The sequence below is a fragment of the Melozone crissalis genome, unplaced genomic scaffold, assembly GCF_028551555.1.
Source record: "Melozone crissalis strain CALT ecotype California unplaced genomic scaffold, PUWL_Pcris_2 ptg000002l_1, whole genome shotgun sequence".
Classification (NCBI taxonomy): Eukaryota; Metazoa; Chordata; class Aves; order Passeriformes; family Passerellidae; genus Melozone; species Melozone crissalis.
The window spans coordinates 7879485-7904399 of NW_026535780.1; the positions used below are offsets into that span (position 1 = coordinate 7879485).

General features: G+C 41.8%; 1 protein-coding gene across 1 annotated transcript; it reads left to right on the forward strand.

Moving 5' to 3' along the window:
• The first annotated feature begins 2986 nt into the window (after window positions 1-2986).
• Window positions 2987-24269, forward strand: OC90 (otoconin 90). The gene is made up of 15 exons (XM_054269582.1): window positions 2987-3032; window positions 6796-6861; window positions 7070-7129; window positions 7382-7556; window positions 10140-10252; window positions 11655-11783; window positions 13796-13837; window positions 14195-14251; window positions 17191-17241; window positions 17545-17601; window positions 19483-19632; window positions 19989-20078; window positions 21670-21844; window positions 22851-22957; window positions 23947-24269. Exons 1-15 carry the CDS (start codon window positions 2987-2989, stop codon window positions 24267-24269), a joined length of 1641 nt encoding a protein of 546 aa, XP_054125557.1.
• Window positions 24270-24915: the final 646 nt, after the last annotated feature.

Consider the following 24915-nt stretch of genomic DNA (forward strand, 5'->3'; position numbering starts at 1 on the left):
CACTGGGCACTGCTGGACAGAGACTGGCTCTGTCCCACTGCACCCTGCCCTCGGGCGTTTACTGGATTGATGAGATCCCCCCAAGGCTCCTCAAGGGAAGAGTCCCAGCTCTCTTGTCCCCTGAAATAGGAGCCTCCTCCAGCTACATCTCATGAGCTCTTGGAGGTCTATTTCACAGCTAAAATAGCTTAGCTACCTTAGAAGGCATAAAATCAGCAGGATGGCTTCTATTGCAGTGTTGGAAACAAAAAGGTTTTAATAAAAGACAAAATAACAAACTCTTTACAGAGAAAAACCAATTTAGGTGCAAGAGGCCCTCCTGCCCTTGGTGAAACACCTCACAAAAGCAACTAGTTTCTTTGTTCTCTTCTTTTTTTAGTAAATGGCCTAGGCAAGAATTTTTGGCTCCTGTCCAGTTAGCTATCCTTAAGATTGAGGTGAAGTCCCCTGGGTCCTATGAGATGCCTTTTTCTAATCAAAGAGAAAAACTTCTGGGCTTATTTCCTTTTTAAAGGGCAAAGGATAGTTTTGTCACTCCATCAAGATACACATTCCTACAGCCCCCTCCTCATGAGAGATGTTCTGGTCCCTTCATCATCTCTGTGCCCCTTCTCTGAACTGTCCCAAGTTTTTTCATGTCTGTCCTACACTGGGAAGCCCAGAATTGGACACAGCCCTGCAGATGTGACCTCACCAGTGCAGAGCAGAGGGGCAGGACCCCTCCTTCAGCCTTTAGGCAGCACTTTGCCCAATGCAGCACATGCTGAGCCCTCTCTGCTGCAGGGGCACACCTCCCACTCCTGTTCAACCCCTGTCCAGCAGAAGCCCAGGTCCTTTTCTAGCAAGCTGCTTCCCAGATAGGTGGCCACCAGCACATCTTGGTGTGTGAGGCTGCACCTCTCCAGATGCAGGACTTGGCACTTCTTGTTGAACTTCATGGAGTTCCTGCTGAGGTCCTGGATGGCAGCATGACCCTCTGAAATGCCAGTCACTCATCCCATTCAGTGTCACCTGCCAGCCCTCTGAGGGTCCATTCTGCCCCATCATCCAGGCCATTCACGGAGATGCTAGGCAGGGCTGGATCCAGCACTGGAATGCACCACCAGGCACTGGCTTCCCAACAGACTTTGTGCCACTGGCCACCACCCTTGTGGCCTCACCAGTCCATTTTCAACCACCTCCCCAGGCACATCCAGCTCAGACATCAACAGCTTCTCCATGAACATCTCACAGGTGACCGTGAAGGCCTTCCTGAAAACCTTGTAGGTCGCAGAGTCAAAGGGCCTTTTTCTCATGTAAGAATTTTTACAATTCCCAATTGTCAAACTTCTCACTTCTCCATGCTGCTGTTCAGTGGGCAGTTTGTCTCTGTTGATGGACTCTTTGAAGGGTAGCTGTGTCTGGGCCTGGCAGAAAGCACACCTTCCTGATGAAAGGCAGCCTGCCCTAAGCTCACTGAACCAACCTTCTCCTGCATTTCACTCAGCCTTGGATCAGAGCCACTGTGGATGGATTAAAGAAGACTTCCCAACCCTGAGGAATGCCAGTGTTTAAAGCTGTGCAAACTCTCACTCATCTTTCATCACCAAACACTACCTCTTGCTAAGCCATTAAAGCCACATTCACATGCCCAAGAGATTCTGGGAGTGATTAATAACAATGGGATGTCTGTTATTTAATTACAGCCAAGAGCATTAGGGAAAGTTATTATATGGTGAAAGCACCAGCAGAAGAGACTTCCCAGTATAGATCCTTTACATGGCTGGAGCCATATTACAGATACACTGGGCATAAAGACTCCAAGGAATCTCATGGCAGAATTAATTAATAAATGTTGAAGTGGGTTTGATAAAGGAAGGGATCACATGGGTGAGGTTTATATCCAAGTGGGTATAAATAAGTTAGTACTGGCTTTGCTGATATTCATTTGTCTTCCATCCAGCTGCTTTGGGATAACATCCCTCAAGGTAAGTTCTTCTGGATGTTCTCTATAATAAGGGAAGCAAGAAGAAAACAATGTAGAATAAGCTATTTGTAACTTTGCAGTAATAGACAAAAAATATAGGGAAGAGATTTGGGAAAATAGACTATAAATTTTTAGAGCTGTTAGATATATAATCTCACTTCCTGATAAAATATTACAAGATTTTCTGTTAGAAATTAATTCCATATTTGAGTTAAGAAAAGCAGATAATAATAAGCAGGTACATATATGTGTGTGTTCATTTTTTTGTTCATTTTAAAAAGTCCTATGCCTGACTTACTTGCTCTAAATTTAAAGTAATTTGTGATTGTAGTTAAAAACCAATCTGTCATCTTCCATTTAATGAATACTAGAGCAACACATTGACAAGAATTTCTTACACACATATCTTGAAGATCTCCAAATAACATCATATTTCTCATTAGGAAAAATTACGATATATTAGATGAGTCTCAACATAGATTAGAATAAATGTTTGACTACAATTTTTTGTGATATGAAGCAAATATAATGGATTGTGGATAAACTGAATTCCAATAGATATAATATCAGAATAACTTCATTTACACAGTGTTTCACAGTATCTTCATTTAAACATAAGAATTGTTTGCACATTGTATGAGATGAAGGAAGATGTGAAAACTGTTTGCAAAACAAAAGAAACTGCAAGTGCACCATTTTATTGCTACATGGCAACTTTATAGTCTCTTGACTCAAAGCAATACCAAAATTAATATTGTTAGTCATACTTTTAGACAACATTGGTAAAATAAGGATATATAAGGTTCATCTTTCCTGTAATATGTGCATTTATTATGATAAGGGTAAAAACTGAATTTTATCAAGCAGAAATATATCCAGGCTACAAAAGAATGATTTCCCAAGATGGTGTCTTCCTAATCCCAGACTGAAGTGATAACATTCTGTCTAATATTTTACTTGACTCACCAGGCACACGAGTCTGCTGTGTGACTTTTTTCTTGTCTTTGGATTAAACAAAAAATGATTGTAATTCTGCTGGTGTCTATGTCCATGGTGGTGTATAGTGGTAAGTGGCAATGTATTTTTATGATTACTTGACATTATGTCAAAATACTATTTTAAGTATGAGCATTTGGAAACAGTCCCTTAGAAACACACCTGCTCTCTCCACAAATGTTGGTGTTCAACACCTAAGTGCATTTGAAGACATTTCTTTATGAAGTGCTTATAAAATATTTTTCTCATGACTTGTAGTGAAGCAACAAAATAAGTAGTGGGGTTAAAAATACAACCAAAAATTTGCAATTTCTTTTTGCTAGCACTTTGTCATTATTTAAGCCATTAAGACTCCAAATTTATAAGTTCCATATAAAGAGATTCTACTCATTAAATACATTTGAATTATCTTAATTCTCCAAACTGTTCAGTACATCCTGAAATAGAATCCATGTCCACCTAAAGCTCCTCTTTTGAATTTTATTATGAATAGCTTTTTCTTCATATAACTCTTTGGATTTTATTGTCATGAGTGAATGAACTTCCCTGAGTCAGGGATGGACAAACACCTCAAATTTCTGCAGTCTCTGCACTGTGTAGGAATGTCAGAGAGAGTTACGATGTGCAAGTGAAGAAAAGGACTCTTAGAAGGTCTGTCACCATTTCTGGCCAATCCATGGGGACATTTCTAAAGGGAATAGAAAACTCAGGACCCCAGCACAGAAAATTCTGCACCGGCCTTCATCAGCTTCACCAGCAGCTTCTCCTCTGAGGGGCTGCTTGCATTGCAGTTCAGAAATTAAATGGGTCTAACACAAAACATACAGGCTAAAATTATGAAGCTGAACCTTAACACTCCTACTATATAGAGTGAAACCAGAGAGAATATTCACATTTCCCACTGCAGTGATAGCAAATGCCCAAATATCTGCACTATTTATTTATTTTAAAAATATATATTTTTATGTTGATACTGCACTCAAAAATATCTGGACAGTCATACATTTTTCTGACAAAACATTTGAAAAAAGTCCCCCAAACCTTAAAAGGCTGTGCAGCAGTGTTTAGATTCTTTCCCTTTAGCTAAATACAATGAGAACATAAATATTTAAAGTGTTACCACGTTTAGGTTTGGGGAGGATTATTGATTTATATTTCTGTGGGATTTATTCTGCTGATCTCTGCTTTGAGATTGAAGCAAATATCTGTGCATGAAAGAGCATCTTTGAGAGGATTTAATGTGATTTACCTTGAATAAATCAAATAGTTTGGGTTTTCTGCACCCTGATTTTTTCTGGCATAGTCAAGGTTTTTGCTTCCCAAGGATTTTAATGCATCCATGCCCTGATTTAGGACATTTCAGTGAGCCATGGTTGAAAAAGACAACTGGAGGTGCAGTGATGATTTTTTGATGGGATTTTTTTGTACAACATTTCAGAAAACTGTTGTCAGGTAGGAAAATCACAGATGCAGTTCAGAAACAATTTTATGTGTAACTGGACATTAAAAGAAATTTCATGGATAAGGTGTACAATGGGAAAGCCCAAGAGCTGATGTATCATACAGGAGTCTCCTCAAAATGTACTGAATTTTTTAACAGGTTTTAGAGAGAGGTGAGACAAGTTGGCATCCCCAGGGTCTTCTGAGATTTGAAGGATTGATTTTTGTAGTGAAATCTTTCACTGCCTCTACTGGGAATTACACAGAACAGTGTTTCAAAATACATGGTACCAAAAGAGGAAAAGAGAATAATTACTCCAGAAAGTATTTTCTCCTTGTTCCTCCCACCCCCAATTTAAACAAAAGTAAGCAATCTTGTAAGCAAACATTGGTTCATTGATCTTGACTTGGTGGCAAATAAAAAAGTTTTTCTCTGTAATTATAGGATTAGAAGAGCCAATGGTTTACCAAAGTGCTGACCAGACATTCCTCTCCAGGGGAACTTCAAACATTTATGTGTTAATTGGGTGTCCACAGTTCAGTTTGCCCAGAAGAACTAATAGCAAGGGAAGGATAGTGGAGCAATCACAATTCCAGTACTCCTGGAATATGGTTTTGTCAATTTTCTCCTCTGACACATTTCAACTCTATGGAATTTTCCTGTTTTCCAAACATTTTGCTGAAAGAACCAAATAATTAATGGCTCTTCTCCAACACTTAGTTTGAGCTGTGGTGTTGTGCAGTGTGTCAGACCTGGCTCCAGCTGCACGTGACAGAACCTGGCCCAGGTGATGTTTGTCATTGCAGAGGAAATACAGGCTTTAAGCCAGAAAATAAGGGTTAGTTTTTCTCTAGCAAGCATGTGTACAAATATAGCACTCAATGCTGGTTTTCTGCAAGGCATGCCATTATTTTGCCTGAAGCTGAATTCCTCTTGGCAATGAAGCTTTCAACAGACATGTTACAGTTCTGTGAAAAGATCAGCCTTTATTTAGGAGACTTTTTCTGGCTTGTGAAAAGCAATTTTCTCCCCTTAGTCCTGCTGCAGAGAAGGACACTTTTGATGGATTACTCCTTATCTAAAAGCTTCTCATTGTGACCAAGAATTTCAGGAAAAAGAATAACACAAGAGAGGAAGAACCTCTTCCTGGCTCACTCAATCCTATGCCCATATTCTGCAACTGAACTTGAGAAATTATTGCTGGGAGGATATGACTATCACCATGAAAATCTTGTTCACATCACAAAGTTGTGGACATCCTGAGAAAGCACTTATATATGATCTTTAAAAAAAAAGAATAATCCTAGTTTTCTTAATGCTTTACTAAGCATAGAGTTAAGCCTCCTGTCTAAAAACCCCATTACTCTGCTTTACTCTTTTACACCTATATTTATTGCATGAAAATGTAACAGATGAGCAAGAAAACTGTCAGCTCTTTCCCAGAATTTTTTCAGACAAAAAGAACAGCTTTCCTAATGCCAGTTATTCTGAGACATAAGTTATGCCATGAATTTAACACCATGGGTTTTTTCAGTTTTAAATATATAGATTCTTGAGACAGCAAATACACTTTACTTACTACATTTTTTAAAAAGCCAAGGTTAAATAAATCCAAAGTAATACACAGTCTTCTGAAATCATGCAGAGGGAAAAAAAAAACAGGTTAAAAATGGGAAGGGAGAGAACAAATGTTAGATTTTACTCTAATTCAGAATTTGGCCAACAGAAAGAATGGAAGTGTTGAAAATACACCAAATATACCACGTCATCTTCAAAAGGAAGAAAAGATAATTAAGTTGAAATATGCAGTCATAGGAAGAGAGACAATGAGGCAATAAGGCAACAGGCCAAGATTGACTTAGAAAAACCAGATCACTTTAAATAACACTGCTTCACATTATAGCACAGGGTTACAGAGTGCTTGGGACATAGGTGGGCACTAAAACAATTTTGTATAATTCTACTAATTTGTCCCTGAAAGGGCTACTGTTCAGATGAGACAGGAAGACAAGGGTTAGCTCATCCCCAGCAGCAATTCCTGCTCAGCAGAGACTGGGTTTTGAATTGAAGTACACACCAGTACACACGAGTCCACACCAGTACAATTCTGGGCTTCCCAGGGTGGGGTGGAGTTGAGCAAGTAATTCATATCTTTGATAAATCAGTTTACCAGGGTATGAAGATATTCAAAATGCATGCAGTGTGTCATAATGAAATATATGTTGCTGGTTAATTGTGATTTTTTAGGTTTTTTTTTTGTTTTGTTTTGTTTTGTTTTGTTTTGTTTTGTTTTGTTGTGGTTTTTTTGTTTTGTTTTGTTGTTGCTGTTGTTTGTTTTTTGGTTTTTTTTACATTTAAACCTTTTTCTTCTCAAATTTATTTGCTGAGGTAGGTGGCCGAGAACTGGAGCCACCACCATTCCTGCCAGAGCTGCTTAACACACCTGAAAGAATCTTGAGTAAGAAAGGTTTAAGCTTTACTTTCTGCAACTTTGCATGGCAGTGGGAATCCTTGTACTCCAGAGGCATCACAGGGAAGTGTGAGCAAATAGCCAGGGACTCATCTCAAAATGGTTTAACAACTGAAGTGAGACTAGGGGAAGGCTGGTAGGGGAAGAAAAAAAAAATTAAAATAAGCATTGTTTGTTTGCTTTTTTTTTCATTTAGACAATGCCACACTCTTCAATGGAATCTTTCAAAATGTGGAAAGCGTTGCATTATTTTTTGGTACGTACCTGTTCCAATTGTACTTTAGCTATGAAGAGAAATCCTGTGGGGTTTGTTTTTATATATTTATTAAGATGAAACAGTGATTTTTGTGGATGCAGATCTCCCCAAAGGCCACTGTAACACCAAGCACTGTGAGTGCCAAGCACTGCCCAATGTCCCTGCCTGGTCTGGCCTCTGTGCTCATGCAAACATCACCCACACCTGCCTCACCTCCACTGACCAGGTGCTTTATGGCTGTTTTCCTTCCAGACTGCCTGGGCTCTCACTTCACCTGGTTACAGTCCATCTTCACCAACTTCCCTGCCCTTCTCAACTTTGTGAACAGAATGAAGTGTGTCACTGGGTTTTGCCCCAGGGATTTCGAGGACTACGGCTGCTCTTGCCGGTTTGAGATGGAAGGGCTCCCAGTGGATGAAGCTGATGAGTAAGTCACATCCATGAGAGGTCCTTTTCTGCCCTGACTGGCAAGAATTGCCCTCCTGCTCTGATTACCCAAAGCATAACACCTGTGTAAATTATTTAGAAACAGTAAAAAAAAGATAGATTTATTTCGGGGTAAGTAAGACCCACACCATCTGGCTCTAGTGAGAGAAAATGTAATCTCAGGACAATCAAATAGTTGTTTAATTGTATCAGCAAGAGATGGGAAAGGAAATTCAAAGAGAATCAAGATACATCCATGTCTGTGAAGAAAATGGGTTTTCCAACAGTGTAATGTATTCATTCCCTGAGTGAAGACAGCAATGGCTCAGAAAGGGCTAAGCCTATAGATAGGTGGAAGTTAATCCATCCACTCTGAAGCATGGGATGGCTGGGAAAATGGAGATCTAACCCTGCTACTGGAAATAAGCCATGGAACTTCTCTGTGAAAGGTTTTCTGAACAATTGTGATGACATCCTGAAATGGGAGCCTGAGTCAGTTCAATGGATTGATACCCCAGAGCTGAGCACCTGGGCTCTTGCTTCACTCAGCTCCATTTTAGTGCAGAGCAGCACAAACCCAGAGACTGCAGAAACATCCATCAGCAGGTTTGTCCTGAGAATCACCCACACAGCCAGTTTGTGTTTACAATTTGTTGTGCAGCCCTGGGGTGAGGTTTCCCTATCAGCACAGAATTCCTACTGCCATGGCAGCAAACAGAGACTAAATTATTGCTTTGCCACTGACAGAGATGTGCTCTTGCTTCAAGGGGGCCTCCAAACCAGTGGCTTGCCTGTTTCTCCCACAGACAGTTCCCACAGTGTTGCATTTTTTTTTCACTGATTTTATTTCTTAGAAAATAGTTTTGCAAATCTTGGGGCTTGTCTGCACCATTTCTGTTCCATAGAAAAGGACTCAATGCCTCACAGCAGGTTTTTAAGGCATGGGAAAGTACTAGTGCCTGTGAGAGCAACCTTTTCCCATTTCCAGAGTAGCTTGTGGTCATATCTAAATTAGGAGTCCCCACAGACTCTGTCAAAGAGAAGCAGGCCCAGAAGACAATCCATGTCTTGCAATGACAGGGAAACAATCCCTTCCCTGCTTGCAAAGGGAAACTAACTGAACTTTTAGATTAACTGTTGCAGTAAATGTTGATGTTATCATGAATCTCTAAACAAACAAGAAGTGCAGAGTTTGTGTTAGATTTCCTATGCAGTTAGAGGAGCTTTTAGAAGCTAACACCACACTACACCTCATGTAGAGTCAGAGGACTGTTGAGACATCACCAGTCAGGTGTTCAAAACCCTGTTCCTGGTGGAGCTCACAGATTTCAGCCTCATCTCTAGAACAAGGCACAGTAGAATTTATGGTGCAGAGGAGCCATCAGGCATTTCTGCTGAAGGCTATTTGCCCTCACTTTTTTTAGATACATTCCTTGGACTCCTCTGGTTGTGAAGACAAATAAAATATTGTGATAATTATTTATTAATACAGTCAATGATTAAATATTAAATTCTTTCTAAATAGAGGAGGGGAAAAAGTGAAAGTGCATGTGTAGCATGTGCAGAAGGGCTCCATAGAAGGGAGCCTGGCAACGAGCAGGTGTCAGCCTACCTGGCAGCAGATGCTGGGTCTGGATGTTCATGTTGTCCTTGCCTTTTCAGCATTGTCCAGGACAAATGCAACTCAATAGTGGAGGTGTGTTTTGAGTCCATTTCTCTGAAATGAGGGTATTTCAATCTGAATCTAACAGCAAGACTGTTTAATCTATGTAACAATTTTACCTGGGGTAAATTATGACTGTTTTACCTGGAGTTTCATTTACAGCTGATGTCAGTGCACAGAGATGTTGTGGAGATGATTTATCTGTACAAAGAGCTGAAGAGAGGAGAGGACTGAAGAAGAGCTTGTTGGTTTAGTTGACTTTTCATTCCTACTCAAAGTGAAGTGGTCCTGTAGGCAAATTGATTTTGGCATAACAACAGGGGTGCAGGAAAACACAAGGTTTCTGATTGCCTCTGTTGTGTAGTGGCAGGAGAAAACTGTTTTACTCCAGTGTGAGAAAAATATTTCATGGCCCTTTTCCATGGCTAAATTGTGCATTTCAATTGTGATTGTTGCATAGAAGTACAAGAAATGGAGGACAAAACTGCATGTATTGATATAGGCCCAATGAGACACAGGAATTCACATTGCAGAGCCCTTAACCCTCCCTGAGTGCCAGGTTCAGTTTAGTTCTCCAAATCTGCAGTGAGGAAAGTTGGGACAGGACTGGATCCAAGATCTCTAGGGCTGACTTGTGGGGCTTTGCTTGTGAGTGAGCTGACAGTGCTGAGGGGAAGTATTTATGCACTGGCAGTGGATTTCTTATATGAAGTGCCTGCAAAGTCCTTGCAAGCACCTGGGAACCACAGCAGGACAGAAATGTTTGGTCACCCACAGCAGGCAGACCTGCTCCCACCATTCAGTTTTGCATGCAGCCATGGTTATCCTGCCACTCTGACTCAGGGAAAGGCAGCACTCAGCCTTTCTTCTGTCTGGGGATCAAACTGAATGGTTTGACCTCTCTGTTATTTCCCCTTTAAGATGCTGCTTTCAGCACCGCAGATGCTACGAGGAAGCGCTGGAGATGGAGTGCACGTGGGACCCATCAAAGATCTCTGCAGATGTCAGCTGCTCTACTAAAAACCTGACCTGTGGTGAGATTCACCTGTCAAAAGAGCTTGACACTGGAGCTTCACCAGAAGTTCATTCTGGTCTACCTACCAAAAGTCATAGAGAAATTATTCACTCCACTTCTCAGAGCTCCTCCAACAGGCAGCCTCTTCCTGGGCTTTCCCTTACTTTGCAGGACCGCTAAGCATTGCTGGAGATGTCTCCACACATCAGAAATGCAGAAGATGTTGAGGAGAGACCTGACAAACAATCTTCTTTTGAGGCATCAAGGCCTGATTTTTCTGCACCTTGAGGGATCAAATTCTTTGTTCAGAGGGTCACACACACTCCTCAGCTACAGCTCTGTCACCAGTGAAGGCAAAGATTGTGTGTTATAACAGGAGCTATTCCATGCAATGCTGGTACAAGCCTGACAAGAGTGGGGTTCGTTAATGCCTAATAACATGTAAAATAATTTTTCATCTAGTTTTGGCTCTCAGAAAGACTAAATGCTAGAACATGGCTTGAGGATACCAGCAAAGAGAAGCAGAATCCCCAAACTAATACCCTTATGTCCTATTTAAGCAACAATCTGATTCAATTTCAATTTCTTGTTTCAAATTAAAACCATTTTTGTTATTTAGGCCAATCTCTAATAGTCCAACTGCATTTAAGCATTAATAATGCTTTTTAAGCTCTTTCTGTATAGTCCCCATCACAAATACAAAATAGAAGTGTGACAGCTATGAAAAGTCAATGTTTTTTAAATTCTGAAAGGTAGGAAATTTTGAAAATAGTATTTCATGGGGAACTGTTTCCTATCCTTCGTGTTAGGAAGAAATTTTTAACTTTGAGGGCAGTGAGGCACTGACACAAGTTGCCCAGAGAAGTTGTGGATGCCTCATCCCTGGAAGTGTTCAAGGCCAGGCTGGATGGGGCTTTGAGCAACCAGGTCTGGTGGAAGATGTCCCTGCCCATGGCAAGGGGTGGAATGACATGAGGTTTAACACACCTTCCAATCCAAGCTGTTCTAAGGTTCTCTGATTCTTTTTAAGGAGCAAATCACATCTCACATGAAAGGCTTGGATTGTGGACTGTGACCTCTTGGAGTTAGGAGGAATATTTTGATGCAGTCTGTGAAATGTTAAATGCAGCATCAGCTGGATTAGGTTTTCCATGGAAGAATAGAGCCTTGCTCTGTAGTCCTCAATACTCTGCAGACACAACCAAAGAGGCAATAACTTATTGACAGCCATGCCAGGCTGCATCAACTGGTGTTTAAAACAAGAATTGGACTATGAAGCTTGTCCATGTTTTGCATGGAGAAGCTCAGTATAAATAGGTTTGGACTAACAAAATACAGACACAAACCTTACAGGAGGAAAAAGCAGAAAGTGGAGAGGATTTTTCAATGGTGCCTTGTTTGGATTTCTGTTTTATTTCCAGAGTCTGTGGATCCCTGTGAACAGTTCCTCTGCACCTGTGACAAAGATGCCATTGAATGCTTCGTGAATGCCCAGATCAACTCCTCCCTGAATGGGCTGGATGTCTCCTTCTGCCCATCTCCAGTTACAGGTAATAACAGGGATCTGACCGAGTGCCCCCTCCTGCCAGATTTTCTGCTGGCACCCAATGTGACCCAGCGAGAACGAAGCAGGAGCTGGGTGCTTTCCTGCCATAAACTTGGTCTCAGTTTCATGTGTCCTGACCATTTACTGCTACTTGGGTGAGTACCAGGAGAGAAGGTGGTGGCAGACTGATTGCTGTCCTGGAGCAGGGCCAGGAGAGGCCTCTGGGGTGGGGAAGGGGCTGGAGCCCATGAGGAAAGAGGAGAAGGCTTGGGGGGATCTTTTTGCAGTTCTCAGTGAAATAAACACAGGCAGGAGACCTTTCTCCTTTTTAATGCCTTTATTAAAAGTGATCAGTTCAGGGGGGGATGGGTCTGCAAGTGCAGCTTTGTCCACTGGTCTGTGGGCAGAGCTGGGGGTTTCATCCTCAGGAGAGCATCAGGAGATACCCTAAATTTCTGGTTTAATATTTGAGGTCCTCATCTAGCTGACATCTCGGTGGTTAGGGTGAGGGGTAAAAAGGGTCTTAGCAGATACTACATTCTGTTCCTCACGTCTGGTCATCACTTTGATTTTTCCATTTCATGTTGGCTCGTTGTTTTTAGGGGTTTTTGGCTAGGTTTGGTGAGGGGTTTCTCCCGTTGCATGCTGGATCCAATGCTATTTGTATGCTAACTCCGAGGTCTCCTCCTCTTCACCCCCTGTGCCATCCTCAGGAAGCAGCAGGGTGTCACTCGACAAAAGGGGGAATTCTTAACCATCAGGACAGATACTTAATGAAAACGACAGGTGATTACAATAACAAACAGTTAGAACTCCACCTTGGCAGCAACTGGCCCCACCTGTGAACTCTGCAACCTTTTAAAAAAATGGGCAGCTCTTCTACTCCTAACACTCAGTACCGAGTGGAGTGTGCAGAGAAGATGCAGCCAGACCTTCCTGGAGGTGCACAGGGTGCAAGGAACACAACTGCAACAGGGAAATTCAAGTTAGATGTGAAGAAATCTTTTTCTTCAGGAAGCTTCTGCCACCTGAAATAAATGAGGGATACTTGTGATGATGTCACTAGCAGAAAATACTAAAAATATTGCTAAGCCAAATCTTCCCTTAAACCATTCAAAAACTGACTGGAAAAGCAAAAACAGGCTTCCTCTGTTCAGTTACTTGGTTTCTATTCTGGAGGGAAATAAACCCTGCTAAGGATGAAGGGAGGTTTATCCCCATGGTCACACACTGATCTCTGCTCTGCAGCTGAAATCACAGCTCTGCAAGACCAAATGCCTGCCCCGTGGGAGCAGGCCTGGATTAAAAACTTCATTCATATGGATTGCAACCAGAGCATGGCAGGGGCAGGAGCTCTGGGTTCCCAAGCTGAGGGAGATGTGAAAATCAGCATTAGCTGTTCTAATACTTTGGGTCACAGTCACTGCCTCCAGTGCTAAGGACAGACAGACACACACCTGAATCACAGCCTGGATGTGTGCACACCCTCCTGGATGCATCAAGGGAGAAGAAAATGCCCCAGGAAGGTTTGCATCAAAGCCAGCTTGTGTCTTTTTTTAAGACAGTAATCTTCTACTGGGATCAGATGTCCCTGATATACAGTATGGTAGATCCAACACACCAAAGGTAAAGGGGAAATTGTTCTTTGCTAACAGGAAAATCATGCTGTTTTTATCACTGCTGATAAAGACAGATTCTATTTGAGTTCACTGGATGCCTCTGCTAATATTAGGTGCATGAAACATTTTCACTTAATGTTCACACATATTATAATCCTTCTGTGTAGCTGTTTTGTCCAGTTCTAACTTTGGAAAAAAAAAAATCCCTATCTGATGAATCCATAGGCAAAGGATTTTGGTAGGTCCTTTATTACAGAGAAAAAATTGAGTGAAATGGGCATGTATTTAACTAAATATTTAATAGGAATACATTCAATGGGCTCCTGATTTGTGCAGTTCAGACCAAACAGTGAAAAAATCCCCTTCTCACACTTTATGAGAGACTTTTCTCTTTCAGAAGCAACCAGCAAGAGAGAGCTGACAACACGACACATGGAGGGTAGGTCACCCCTGTAATTCTTGTCTGGAATGTATTGAATTGAGACCAGCTTATACTCAAAAGAATAAGCTGAAGAAATGGGAATTTAAAGAATGCTGACTGCCAGCCAGTTCCTCTTGTTGAGGTTGAAACTCTTTGGGATTTTTTTTTTTATTATTATACTGCATGTAGCTCAATAGAATTGAGTATCAGCAGGGTATAAATACTAAAGCAATATTTTAATACTGCTGCTGTAGTCAGAATAATATTTAGAAATAAGTTCCTTTTTGATGACTCTGATCATGTTATTCCAGGATACAGTCTAAGGAGCATCCTAAGCCATGAGTTTCTGGAGTAAAAATTTTTTTCTTTTTGCAGCATTGGTTCATCAAGGGAATGATGAAACACTGGCTGTGACTGCATCTGTGGAAGAAGGTTTGCAACTTAGAGTGAACAAAGCCCTGCTTGCAGCTCCCAACAGCTGAGAGAATACAATATATTTGCTTTCTTTCTGCCCTTCTAAAAGGACTGCTGTAAAACTAGATGTAATGTTTTGGTGATGGAGTTCAAGATTGAATGAGAAGGTGCAATTTTTCAATTTGCGCATGTAATGTGTTTAGCCAGTGTTTATAGTGAGTTTCCCAAGGGCTGAGAATGAACACTCTACAATAAAACCTGTTTTCATCAAAACAGCTTTTTTTCCCTGGGAACACAGGCTGGAGCAGGTGAGCTGTTTGGCAGAGATGCCCTCTGTGGGTGCCAACCACTGGACCCACCGCCAATTGCATATTCTTATCTTTAAAAGATATTGAATTAATTAAGAGCAAGCAGTAGCACGAGGAAATTCTGAGCATGGTTTGTGCCAATGAGCCACCAGTTTTTATTTTATTTACTTGTAACAAAGAGATCCAGGGCTGAAACTCCTCACTCTGGAGCCTTGGTGAGTCCCTAAACAACAACGCTGAGTGGTTGTCATGGAAGTCTTTTTTTTTTTCTGCTACGATCAATGATTGTCTTATGAGGAGTGGGTAATTGCAAAACCTCACTGCTGCAGTGAGACTCTGTTCTCTTGCCTGCATGGTGAGCACCACCACGTGACAGGCCAGGGACAGAAGCACCCAAAGCCCTTGGTAGCTCTGGGAAGGCCAAGATATGAAGTTGAGAGGGAGACCAGTCTTGGACTCTTACCCAGTTTAGTACTTTTGTTTTGTGGCTCCATCACAAGCAAAGCCACACTGCTGTTAAGGTTGAAATGGCACCAGAACTGTTTGGAAAATGGCCTGGGGGTGCTGGTGGGTGCACAGCTGCCTCAGTAGGAGCCAGAAGGTCAATGGCACCTTGGCCTGTGTCAGCAGCGGAGTGAGCAGCAGGACCAGGGCAGTGATCACCCCTCAGCACCAGGAGGCCGCACCCCGAGTGCTGCACTCAGTTCTGGGCCCCTCACTTTAAAAAGGACATTGAGGGGCTGGGGTGTGTCCAGAGAAAGGCAACAAGGCTCGTGAGAGGACAAGAGAACATTTCTTATGAGGAGTGGCAGAGGCAGATGGGTTTCTTTGGTCTTGAGAAGAGCAGGCTCAGTGGAACCTCATGGCTCTCCAAAACCACCTGACAGGAGGGAGTGGTCAGGTAGGGGTTGGTCTCCTCTGCTGTGCCTGCAGGAAAACAATCAGAGGAAATGTTCTTAAGATGAGACAAGAGGATTCGGATGAGATATTCACAAGAAGTTTTTCTCTGTTCAGGCACATTGGACTGCCCAGGGAGGTGCTGGAGTCACCACCCCTGGAGGTGTTTAGGAGGAGTTTGGATCTGACACTGTGCAATGTGGTTTGGTGGTTTAGGGGTTATAGAGGCAGGGCTGACAGCTGGCTTGGGTGATCTGAAGGTCTCTTCCTACCTTGGTGATTCCATGATTCTGTGTTCTCTGACCCCAAATCTGCCAAGCACAGAGGCAACATGCACTGGACATGTGCAACCAGGCCACTGCTTAACCCAGAAAATCACAGAGGGGTTTGTGTTGGAAGGGCCCTTGAAGATCATCTCATTCCAAATCTCCTGCTGTGGGCAGGGACCTTTCCACCAAACCAGCTTGCACAGGGAAGGGTGGAAAACTGGATTTTTTTGAGAATCTGATTTAGACCTTTAGTGTGCTCCTCTGTGTGTGCCATTGCCCTAAGGGTGAATCTGGAATAATGAAAACCACATGGATTTTTTTTTTTTCTTTTTATGAAAACAATGTTTCTGACATTTAAAGGTTTGTAGGTTTATTTGGTTTTTATATTTTTAAATAGCAGCACATGCACAAGTGTAGGTACCTGAAAAGGCTTTATGCTGAATGTAAGGGCTGGCTGTTCCTTCATAGCTCTCCTGGATTATCAAAGTAGTTTTTTACAATATTTTTCATTCTCACCTAGCAGCAGCTCCAGTGTTGGTTCATGTTTTTCTGTCTGCTTCTGGGACACTTTGTAATAGAAAACAGAACTCCTGAAGGAATGAGAGCACCTGTATTTGCACTTCTGAAGCAATGTTTTATTTCCTGAAAAAACAACTACTCCTGCTCCCTAATGAGGCACAGTCCATCATAAGGTTCCAAGAACAAAAACCTGTATTAGAAATTTTAAAAAGCTGAAAAAAACGTCGATTCAATGTAGTTCTATTCTGTCTTTGAAGGAAACAATTGGAGAACCACTTACTATTTAACCAGTTGTCTTCCTCTTTAAGCCCAAAGAATCTTCAACATTGACAACTGTGGAATCTTCATTAAACCAAAGCTAAGTATCATTGAGAAACTTATTCAAAGGATTTAACAAGTTAGTCTTCACATCACGACATCCTAACAACACAGAAAAAAAAATGTGGAGATGATTTTTTAGATCATTTGATAGCTATTTTTATAATTTACCAAAAGGCAGCTGACAAAAGAAAATCATTTTGTCAGGGCAAGAAAACAAGTTAGAGGTCAGGGAGGTATTTGGACTTATGGCTGCCCATCCATACCTGACTCTCAGTGCAGGCAAACACAAGGTGTTCACAAGGAGCCCAGCATCCTTCTGTGCACAACACTGGGATGCCAGACCTAACCCTGTTTAGTCTCTTTGTCAAATGGACCTTATATTGAATTTCCCAATTCAGCCATATTTGCACTTCTTTCATAGAATCCTGTGTTAGTGCTATGTGCATTATTTGCATGCAATGAGATTAATTTATGAGTATCACTTTGTCTACAACCATCACTACACCACTGAGAAAAACAGGCAAATGTCTCTCCATGCTATATCTGTATCCTCCTGTTTTCAGAAAAAGCTCTTCTCAGCAGAGACTGTTCATAACTGTGCTGGCAAAGTGTTTCCTGAGTTTATATTTTCTATTTTCAACAGTGGCTTCTTTTGAGCCCCGTGACAGAGTCTTGGCAACTTCCAAAGCCAGAGGTAAGAGTCATTAAATTTTGTTGACAAATTTGGCACTCTTGACTACAGGTGAAGATGGATTTTCATTTGTGAAGCTCTGTGGTGTCACAGTCAAAAATCTTCCGCACAGGATTTCTGGATAATATTTCTTCTGCTGACTTGCACATCCTTCAGCAAAACACTTTGCTTCTCCTAATTACCATCTTTATAAATCCAGGCTGTTTGGTTAAGCTTTATAATGCTTTAAGTCAAAGTAATTTCAGAAATGCATGGCAGAAATTCAGCTGGCAGGTCAGTACCATGATGCCTCTGTTTTTTGTACAGTTACCTCAAGTGACCACAGAGGCACAGCTCCTGCTCCCCCCATCCTCTCAATTAAAGGTCAGTGACCCTCAGTTTTTCTTTGGCTGACACAGCAATTCTTCATCTAAAAGCATCACAGTTAAAACTCTGTACATGGTGGCAACAGGGCTGCCAGAGAATCACATTTAGATCAGGGTCAGATAGAAGATACACAAGCAATAAAACCTGAGAAGCATTAGCTGTTCCTTGCCTCCAGCCACTCATTTGCACTCCTCATCCAAGTGTTTCCGAAAGCCTCTTCACATAAGGTTTAATGATATAATGGTTGTTTCTGTAAATTACATTCACAGCATCTGCTGCCAGGAGGGTTTATTTTGATTTTGCCTCCTCCTTTATTACAGATAATTTCATGGAACTCTCTCCCAGTGTAAAACCTGTTCCAGCTTTTGCAGGTGTCTGTGCTTTGAGCACAGCCTCACCAGTAGGCACAGCTGAAAATGGAGCACCTTGGTAGATCTGGAAGTTTCCCCTGGCCCCTTTTGGGCAGAAAGGATTATCCAGGCAGGCTGAAATCCACCAGAAAAATGTCAGAGAAAACTTCATATGGAGAGTAGAGAGCAGTCATTTTTTGACTCTGATTACATTGTCTGAACAATGTAATCAGAGTCACCCACCCCGATGAATTCAGCACTGCTGTACTAAGTCAAAATCACTAAATGCTCTCCTACATTAACTGAATGCACCAGAAAATCTGTGTATTGTGTTTTAGGTCTGCACAGCTCCCAGGAGATTATTTGTGATATCTATTCTTAGCTAAGTGTAGAATTTCCAAACTCTGGTTTTATTTTTTACATCCAGCAGGAATCACTTTTATTTCAACATTCCACTGCCAAACAAAGTGGCATTAAAATGTGCACCATGCTGAGCTATCAAAACCAGTGTGTGACTATTGATCCCTTTCTGCCACCTTTCATGGGCTTTGCTGTGTTCTTAGCAGTGCTTTAATTTCTTTTAATCTGTTCTCTTATCCTGTGACAGGTTATTTTCAACACATACTAAAACCAGAACATCAGAGGGACAAACTTAATGAATTTGAGTTTAGTCCAATCAATAAATTCAGCCAAAGAATTCAAAAAGAAAGCTTTAAAAATAGGAAAATACATGCCCATGAGTATTTTAAAAGTGTCTCTTTTGTGAAATGCCACATGGTTCACATTGACATTTAGAAAAGGAAGTGAAACCATTTGATAAGTGTTTTCATTAAAAATTAGATTATATAAAAAAGGTATAAAAAGATTTTAAGTACCTCCAAATTCAACAAAACATTCCTGATCAACAATAAAGTGTCAGATAATCTAAAAACAAATAAGATCATCTAAAAACAAATACCAAAATATTTTTTAGGATAAAGAATCTTCTGAAAATAATTATTTTTCAACTTATTTTTGCCCTCAATATTTCCTTTTGGTTACAACCAGAAAACCCTTCAGTCACCCAGCTCTGCATCAATCAAATAATTTCTTCTTTCACTGATGTTGCTCTCAGTTGTAGAAACTTCAGGTAGACAGACACTTTTAAAGCAATTTACTCAGCAAATGACATCTCACTTGTACTTTATCTCTCAGTACAGCTGACTAAGAAGCAAATATGATTTTCAGCACCTGACAAAGCTCTTTGTCTCAGTACATAGAGAATTAAAAAAAAAAAAAAACCCAAACAATCAGCAGTTAAATTGGATATAGTTAACCACAGTCCTTTCTTCTGAAAGGCAAGAGATGTGCATAAATGACCAGTGTGGATACTCTGCTTTTCCAATTTTCCTCTCAGATACTCCTTCTCTGTGACCATCAATTCACACTGGTTCTGCCTGAGGACATTACTCTCACCAGCTATCTAAAATTAAAATCTTGCTGTTTATTTTCTATTTCTTCTTCTGCTTTCTTTTTTCTGCTTATTCAGAAGCAGATGGATTTATGGAAGCTTTGGTCTCAGTGGAAGAGATAACCACCTCTCCAGCCTCATTCCCAGGAGACAGTAACTCAATGCAAGTCAAAATTGTCTCCACCAACAGGAGTCCTGCAGGCACACCTGCAAGGACAAAAGCAAAAGGCAAGTGAAAAATTAATTACACTTTCTCTAATTTAGAGCACTCTCCTATTCCTGTTTCCAGCTATGTGAGGAGCCAGCATTTTTCATGGATATGTAGAATGAAAGTATTGTATTATTTAAATCTGGAGGTTGCATACAACACAGGAAGAATAGCACCGACTGCCCTGGAAGGGCATCTCACTGCCACCTGACCAGGAAAGCTTAATTAACCACTAATAAACAGCCTTCCACTAAGAATTAACACATTTTAGGAGACTGCAGTTGATAATAGTTTAGAATGTGCACTTTTGGACACACTCCTGAAAGAAGAGTCATTCTCCCTTCACAAGTGTAATCAGTGCATTTGTCTCCTCCAGAGACAAGCCCTGCAAAGGGTGGCCTGAGCACAGCTTCCTCTGGCAGAGCTCTGGACCTGGCACTGTCTGAGAGAGAAGATGCAAGAAAAGGTAAATAAAGGGATTTTCCCCCATTACATCTGATGAAATATTCAGCAGCCTCTGTATTAAAAGCAGGTATGTATTACATATAAATATTATAAAGTTATTTTAAACCAGTTAAGCACAAATGTATTGGTACTTAAAAGAAGAGGAGGTGGAGACATCTGCAAAAGCTTCCATCACTTTAATCTCTTCTGCCAAAATGCTGTCAGCAACACTTATAAAAACTACTAATTATTAGCTTGTAAGGAAATTTTTCTCATATAGTGCAGTATCTAAAATGAGCTCAGGGAATGTTTCTCCCTGCTTTTGTTTGCTGGAAGTAATTTAATCACATCTTGAAGTTGCTTTGTTTTATAAGCAGCAGCAGCAATAGGAATTTTCCTGCTCTTCATTCTGACCTTTTGCCACAGTCTTGCCATTGCCAGTCAGACTTTTTCTCATCATTTCTGATTCTGTTCCAATTCCTGCTCAGGGATCCCGGAGATCCTAAGACATTTTACACCTGTCCTGGCTATAAATTCACACTCAAGCATTGTTTCATCCATCTTTTTAGGCTTCCCAATGGAGAAGAAGCAGCCCTGGAACTGGAAAAGAGCAGAAGAATCAACCCCACCTTTCACTAAAATGGAAAATACAATTTTAAAATACCAGCTTTTAGAGAGCACAGATCAATTCCCTGAGCCTGTGGTTTATTCTGGGATTTAACATGAATGAATCAAGACCCAGGAAGGCACATGGGCAGAATTTCCTGTTGGAAACAGTAATCCAGGATTGACCCTGAGAGGGGCAGGGAATCAAACTAGAGCTGCAGAGTGGGAGATGGGATTCCTTTTGGGAGAAGGGAGGATGCAGAGGGAACAGAAGCTCTCCCTCCCTCCCTCCTTCTCCTGCATCAGCCTCTTACATCCTTTCCCCAGCAAAGTCCCAGAACAGGTCCCTTTGATGTCTTCTTCCTGATATGGAATGTTGTGTTTTTTCAAATCTTATGAATAATTCCAATAATATCAGCTCTTCCTGAGTAGAGGGAGCCACAGAGACATTAGGATTGAGATTTGGTGATGCCAAACCCTCAGCAGAGCAATAGTCATTACAACAGATCACTCCTGCATTTGGCCTAGGGGCACTACAGCTCAAATTGGACTCTATTTCAAATGAGAACAGAAAAAAATATTGTTTCCTTCAGCCAAACATGGTCATTGCCCAGCTATCACTGTGGAAGCACAAGAGGTTAGGACTGTATTTTCCAAATCAGCAAGACATAAACCACTGAATACTCAGCTGAGTTTGAATATTCCAAAAGAAAAATTTACCTTTGAAAGATTACAAAGGACTGCTAAGTATTCTCATTGCAGTCCAATTTGACTTGTGGGTTCTATCTTCATAGGAATCTCTCTCCCCTTTAAACTGCCTTGCCTTCTTGCTGTCTTGCTCAGTCAGCAGTACTCTAAGAGCTATAATTAATGGACTGAAGCAGTAATTTAGAGGTGGTGAAGTGTTGGCCTTCAAAGTTTCTGATAGCTCTGGAAACACTTCTGCCTTCACAAGAGAGCCCTCAAGCAGTGAGAGCACAATGTCAAATAACAACTTTGCTTTGCAGTGTGCGAGCGACTGACCTTCCTGCAAGAGAGAGGACGTGGAAGAGTGGAGAGGGAGCTGCCCCAGCTTGGAGAAATGCTGTTCTGCCTAACTGGGAGATGCCCAGAGGAATTTGAGTCCTATGGCTGCTACTGTGGCCAAGAGGGAAGAGGAGATCCTGCCGATGCACTGGACAGGTGAGGACTCCTCTGTGTGTGCCATTACCTGTGGGTGGTACTGTGGTGCCCATGGACCAAGGAAGATCAGTACAACATTTTCTGGGCATTGTACAGCTATGGAGCAGTAGTCAGGGCACATTCTGGGGAAAAAAAATCCACTTAAGTACATAAAACACAAAATACTCTCATGTGACTAAACCACATCCTATTGTTGTGGCAATGTTTTGGAGAGGACTTACTAACTCCACATAAGAAAGGAGAATGATGGGAGGTGAGCAGAGCAGAAGGAGGAGAATATCAAAGGGATGAGGATAAGGGTCACTTGGCTCAGAGGTGGCTTGAAAAGTGACTTATGAAGAGAAGAATTAACATCCACCCAGGGCACACTGTCCTCCAGAAGGGAACAGAGCTGAAGCAGAGTTCTGTCAAAGCTGGGGCAAAGTTCTGTCAGAGCTGAAGCTAAGGGCCAGCAGGGCTGACCATGAGGGGCAATGCAGACAATTCCACAAATAAAAACACATCTGTGAGTGCTGTATTTACAGCTAAAAGCCTCCTTCTCTGAGGAAGTTAATAACAGTTGGGGCACATCAGGTCCAAGCAGAGCACACTCATACACAAACAAGACAGCCCAGGAATGAAAAATTTGATAAAATGATGGCATGATCTGAATATCATGATGCTATTTTCAGATTTCTAGCCAAGATTTGAACACTGGAAGACACTTTTCATGGCAGATTAGGTAAATTACAATTGTAATTATGTGTCTTGAATTTAAAATACACCCCTCTTTAAACACATGACATGAAAAGACTTAGGAAGAGGAAAGTGAAAATAGGAACAATTACAGGAAGAAGGTGGGAACAGCTTGGGTTGTTTTTTGTTCTTCATAGGAAAAAACATTCCAGGGTATGAAAACTAAAATTTTTTTGTTTTAATGGGCACTGAAAATAAACACAAAGAATTGTGAGAGTTCTGGGATTCAGGAAGAGTAAGTATTTTCCATTTATTTCTACTCTTTATTTAGATGCTGCTTCTCTCATCACTGCTGTATGGAGCAAGTTAAGAAACTTGGATGTCACGCAGAAAGAAATTTGAGATCTGAAGTTATATGTTTTGATCACACACCAAAATGTAAGCTTGTGTGAGAGGAAACTCTCATGTCCTGATGACTGTATCAACATGATAGACTGATGACACTATGACAGAGCTGCTAGAGCTGAGTATGGAGACAGAAATATTTAGCTTACAAACAATTAGCAATGTTTACTATAAATTTAAACTTTTTTCCTAGTTGAGACAAAGGTTATTACACTGCTGCGTATGTGAGCAGTAACGTGGCCTCTGCCAGGTTTCGGGGTGTCCCCAGAGGGCTGCAGTGGATCCGGATAGCTCAGTTCTGTTTGGAACAGACTGTCCCAGTTCCCAAGCAGTCCCCAGCCACTGGCTACTTTAGCCAGCTTAAGTGATATCAGCTCTAGTGATTATCAGGTCATTTGTGATTTCAGCTCTCTGCTTGCTAGGTGCCTAGGCAGATGCAGAGAAAGGAGAAGGCTGTGTGAGGTTCCACAGGAGTCTTTATTGAATATTCTGTGAATGTTCTCAGGGACAGCTCTTCTGCTGAGCTGGGCAAAAGTAAGGGTTTTATAGGATACAGGGGTTTTAGAAAGTGTCCAATACCAGGGGTCAAAAGGAGAGTGACCTGTAGTTTTACAGAGAGATAAGCAAGGGTCTGAGGGGGAAAAAGGGGCTTCTAAGGTCCAGTCATCATGGCTAGGCATTTTGTATCTTAGACTGCTGAATGCCATGGGGGCATTGCAGGATCTAAGCCTGCTACAGACCAGGTCAGGCTGAGAAACTTACATTCAGACATTTTATAGTTATGGTACAAAGTCAGCTACTTGTGTCTTTACATTCACAAATTCAACTAAAGCCAGCAGAACCTTCCACTGCCCAGCACCTTGGTGCCAGGCTTTTGTTTAGGTAATTAATAGTGACTTTGGAGACTAAAATTCATGGCAGATTTGAAAATTTTATTTTCAAAACCTCATCTACCCGTGGCAAATTATACAAGAAGTAAGTTCAACAGCTTTCAAAGGTGAATTGTGAAATTTCTCTTTCAGGCATTGGCCAGAGCACGTGTGAGAAGCTCCTCTGTGCCTGTGACGCGGCCGCGGCCGAGTGCATGGCCTCTGCTGCCTTCAACGCCAGCCTGAAGCTGCCCCACGGGCACGGCTGCCGGGAGGAGAAGCTCTCCTGCCCAGGGGACTCTGCTGAAAGGGCTCCAGCAGGCACCCACGCAGGCTCACAAACAGGCACAGGGGCTTCCAGCTCCGAGGAGAGCAGTGAGGAGGAAGGAGCCCGGCGGGGAGGACTGCGGAGAGCCAGGAGAGGGACGCGGCGTCACTTGGGGAACGCCAGAACTGGGGGGCACGAGGGCAGATAACCCTGAGGGCAGAACGCCACCCACCTCCAGGGGAAGGGCCAGGACAGCAGCCAGGCACTGAACACCTGCCCTCCTCATCCTCTGCACGCTGCCTCACACTCTCCAGCACACAAATGACATAATCATAGGCTAGGATTAGGTGTTAGGCTGTATGAACTCCTTACTGTGGGGAGGTCAGCACTATGGAGCATCTGTCTAGGTCAGATATTACCTTAAATAATTATTGGACAGTGTTCTATATAACTTCACTTGATTTTTTAATGTAAAAACTGTTATGATCAGACTGACTTTTGTTAACTGTGCACTTGGTTCAGACTGGATCTTGCTGATAGTGTCCAAGTTTTCCAGGTTTTTAATTAAACCAACCTGCAACTACTCCAACTCTCTCTGTGGACATTTTTCCTTTACTGAGCTTAGCAGGAAGCACCCAGAAGCTAAGCTAAAGTAATTGCATGAAAGTTCCTTTGTTCATTCCTGTCTATAGCTGTGTGACTCCTTTCTGAGGACAACAGGTCCAAAATGCTGGACTGACCTTCCTCTTAGGGAGGCCTCTTCCTTCTCTGGGGCCCAAGTTAAGGACATGAGCAGGAAACTTTCCAGCCTGGTACAGCCCTTGGACAATTATTCTTCCATGTTGGGGTGATGA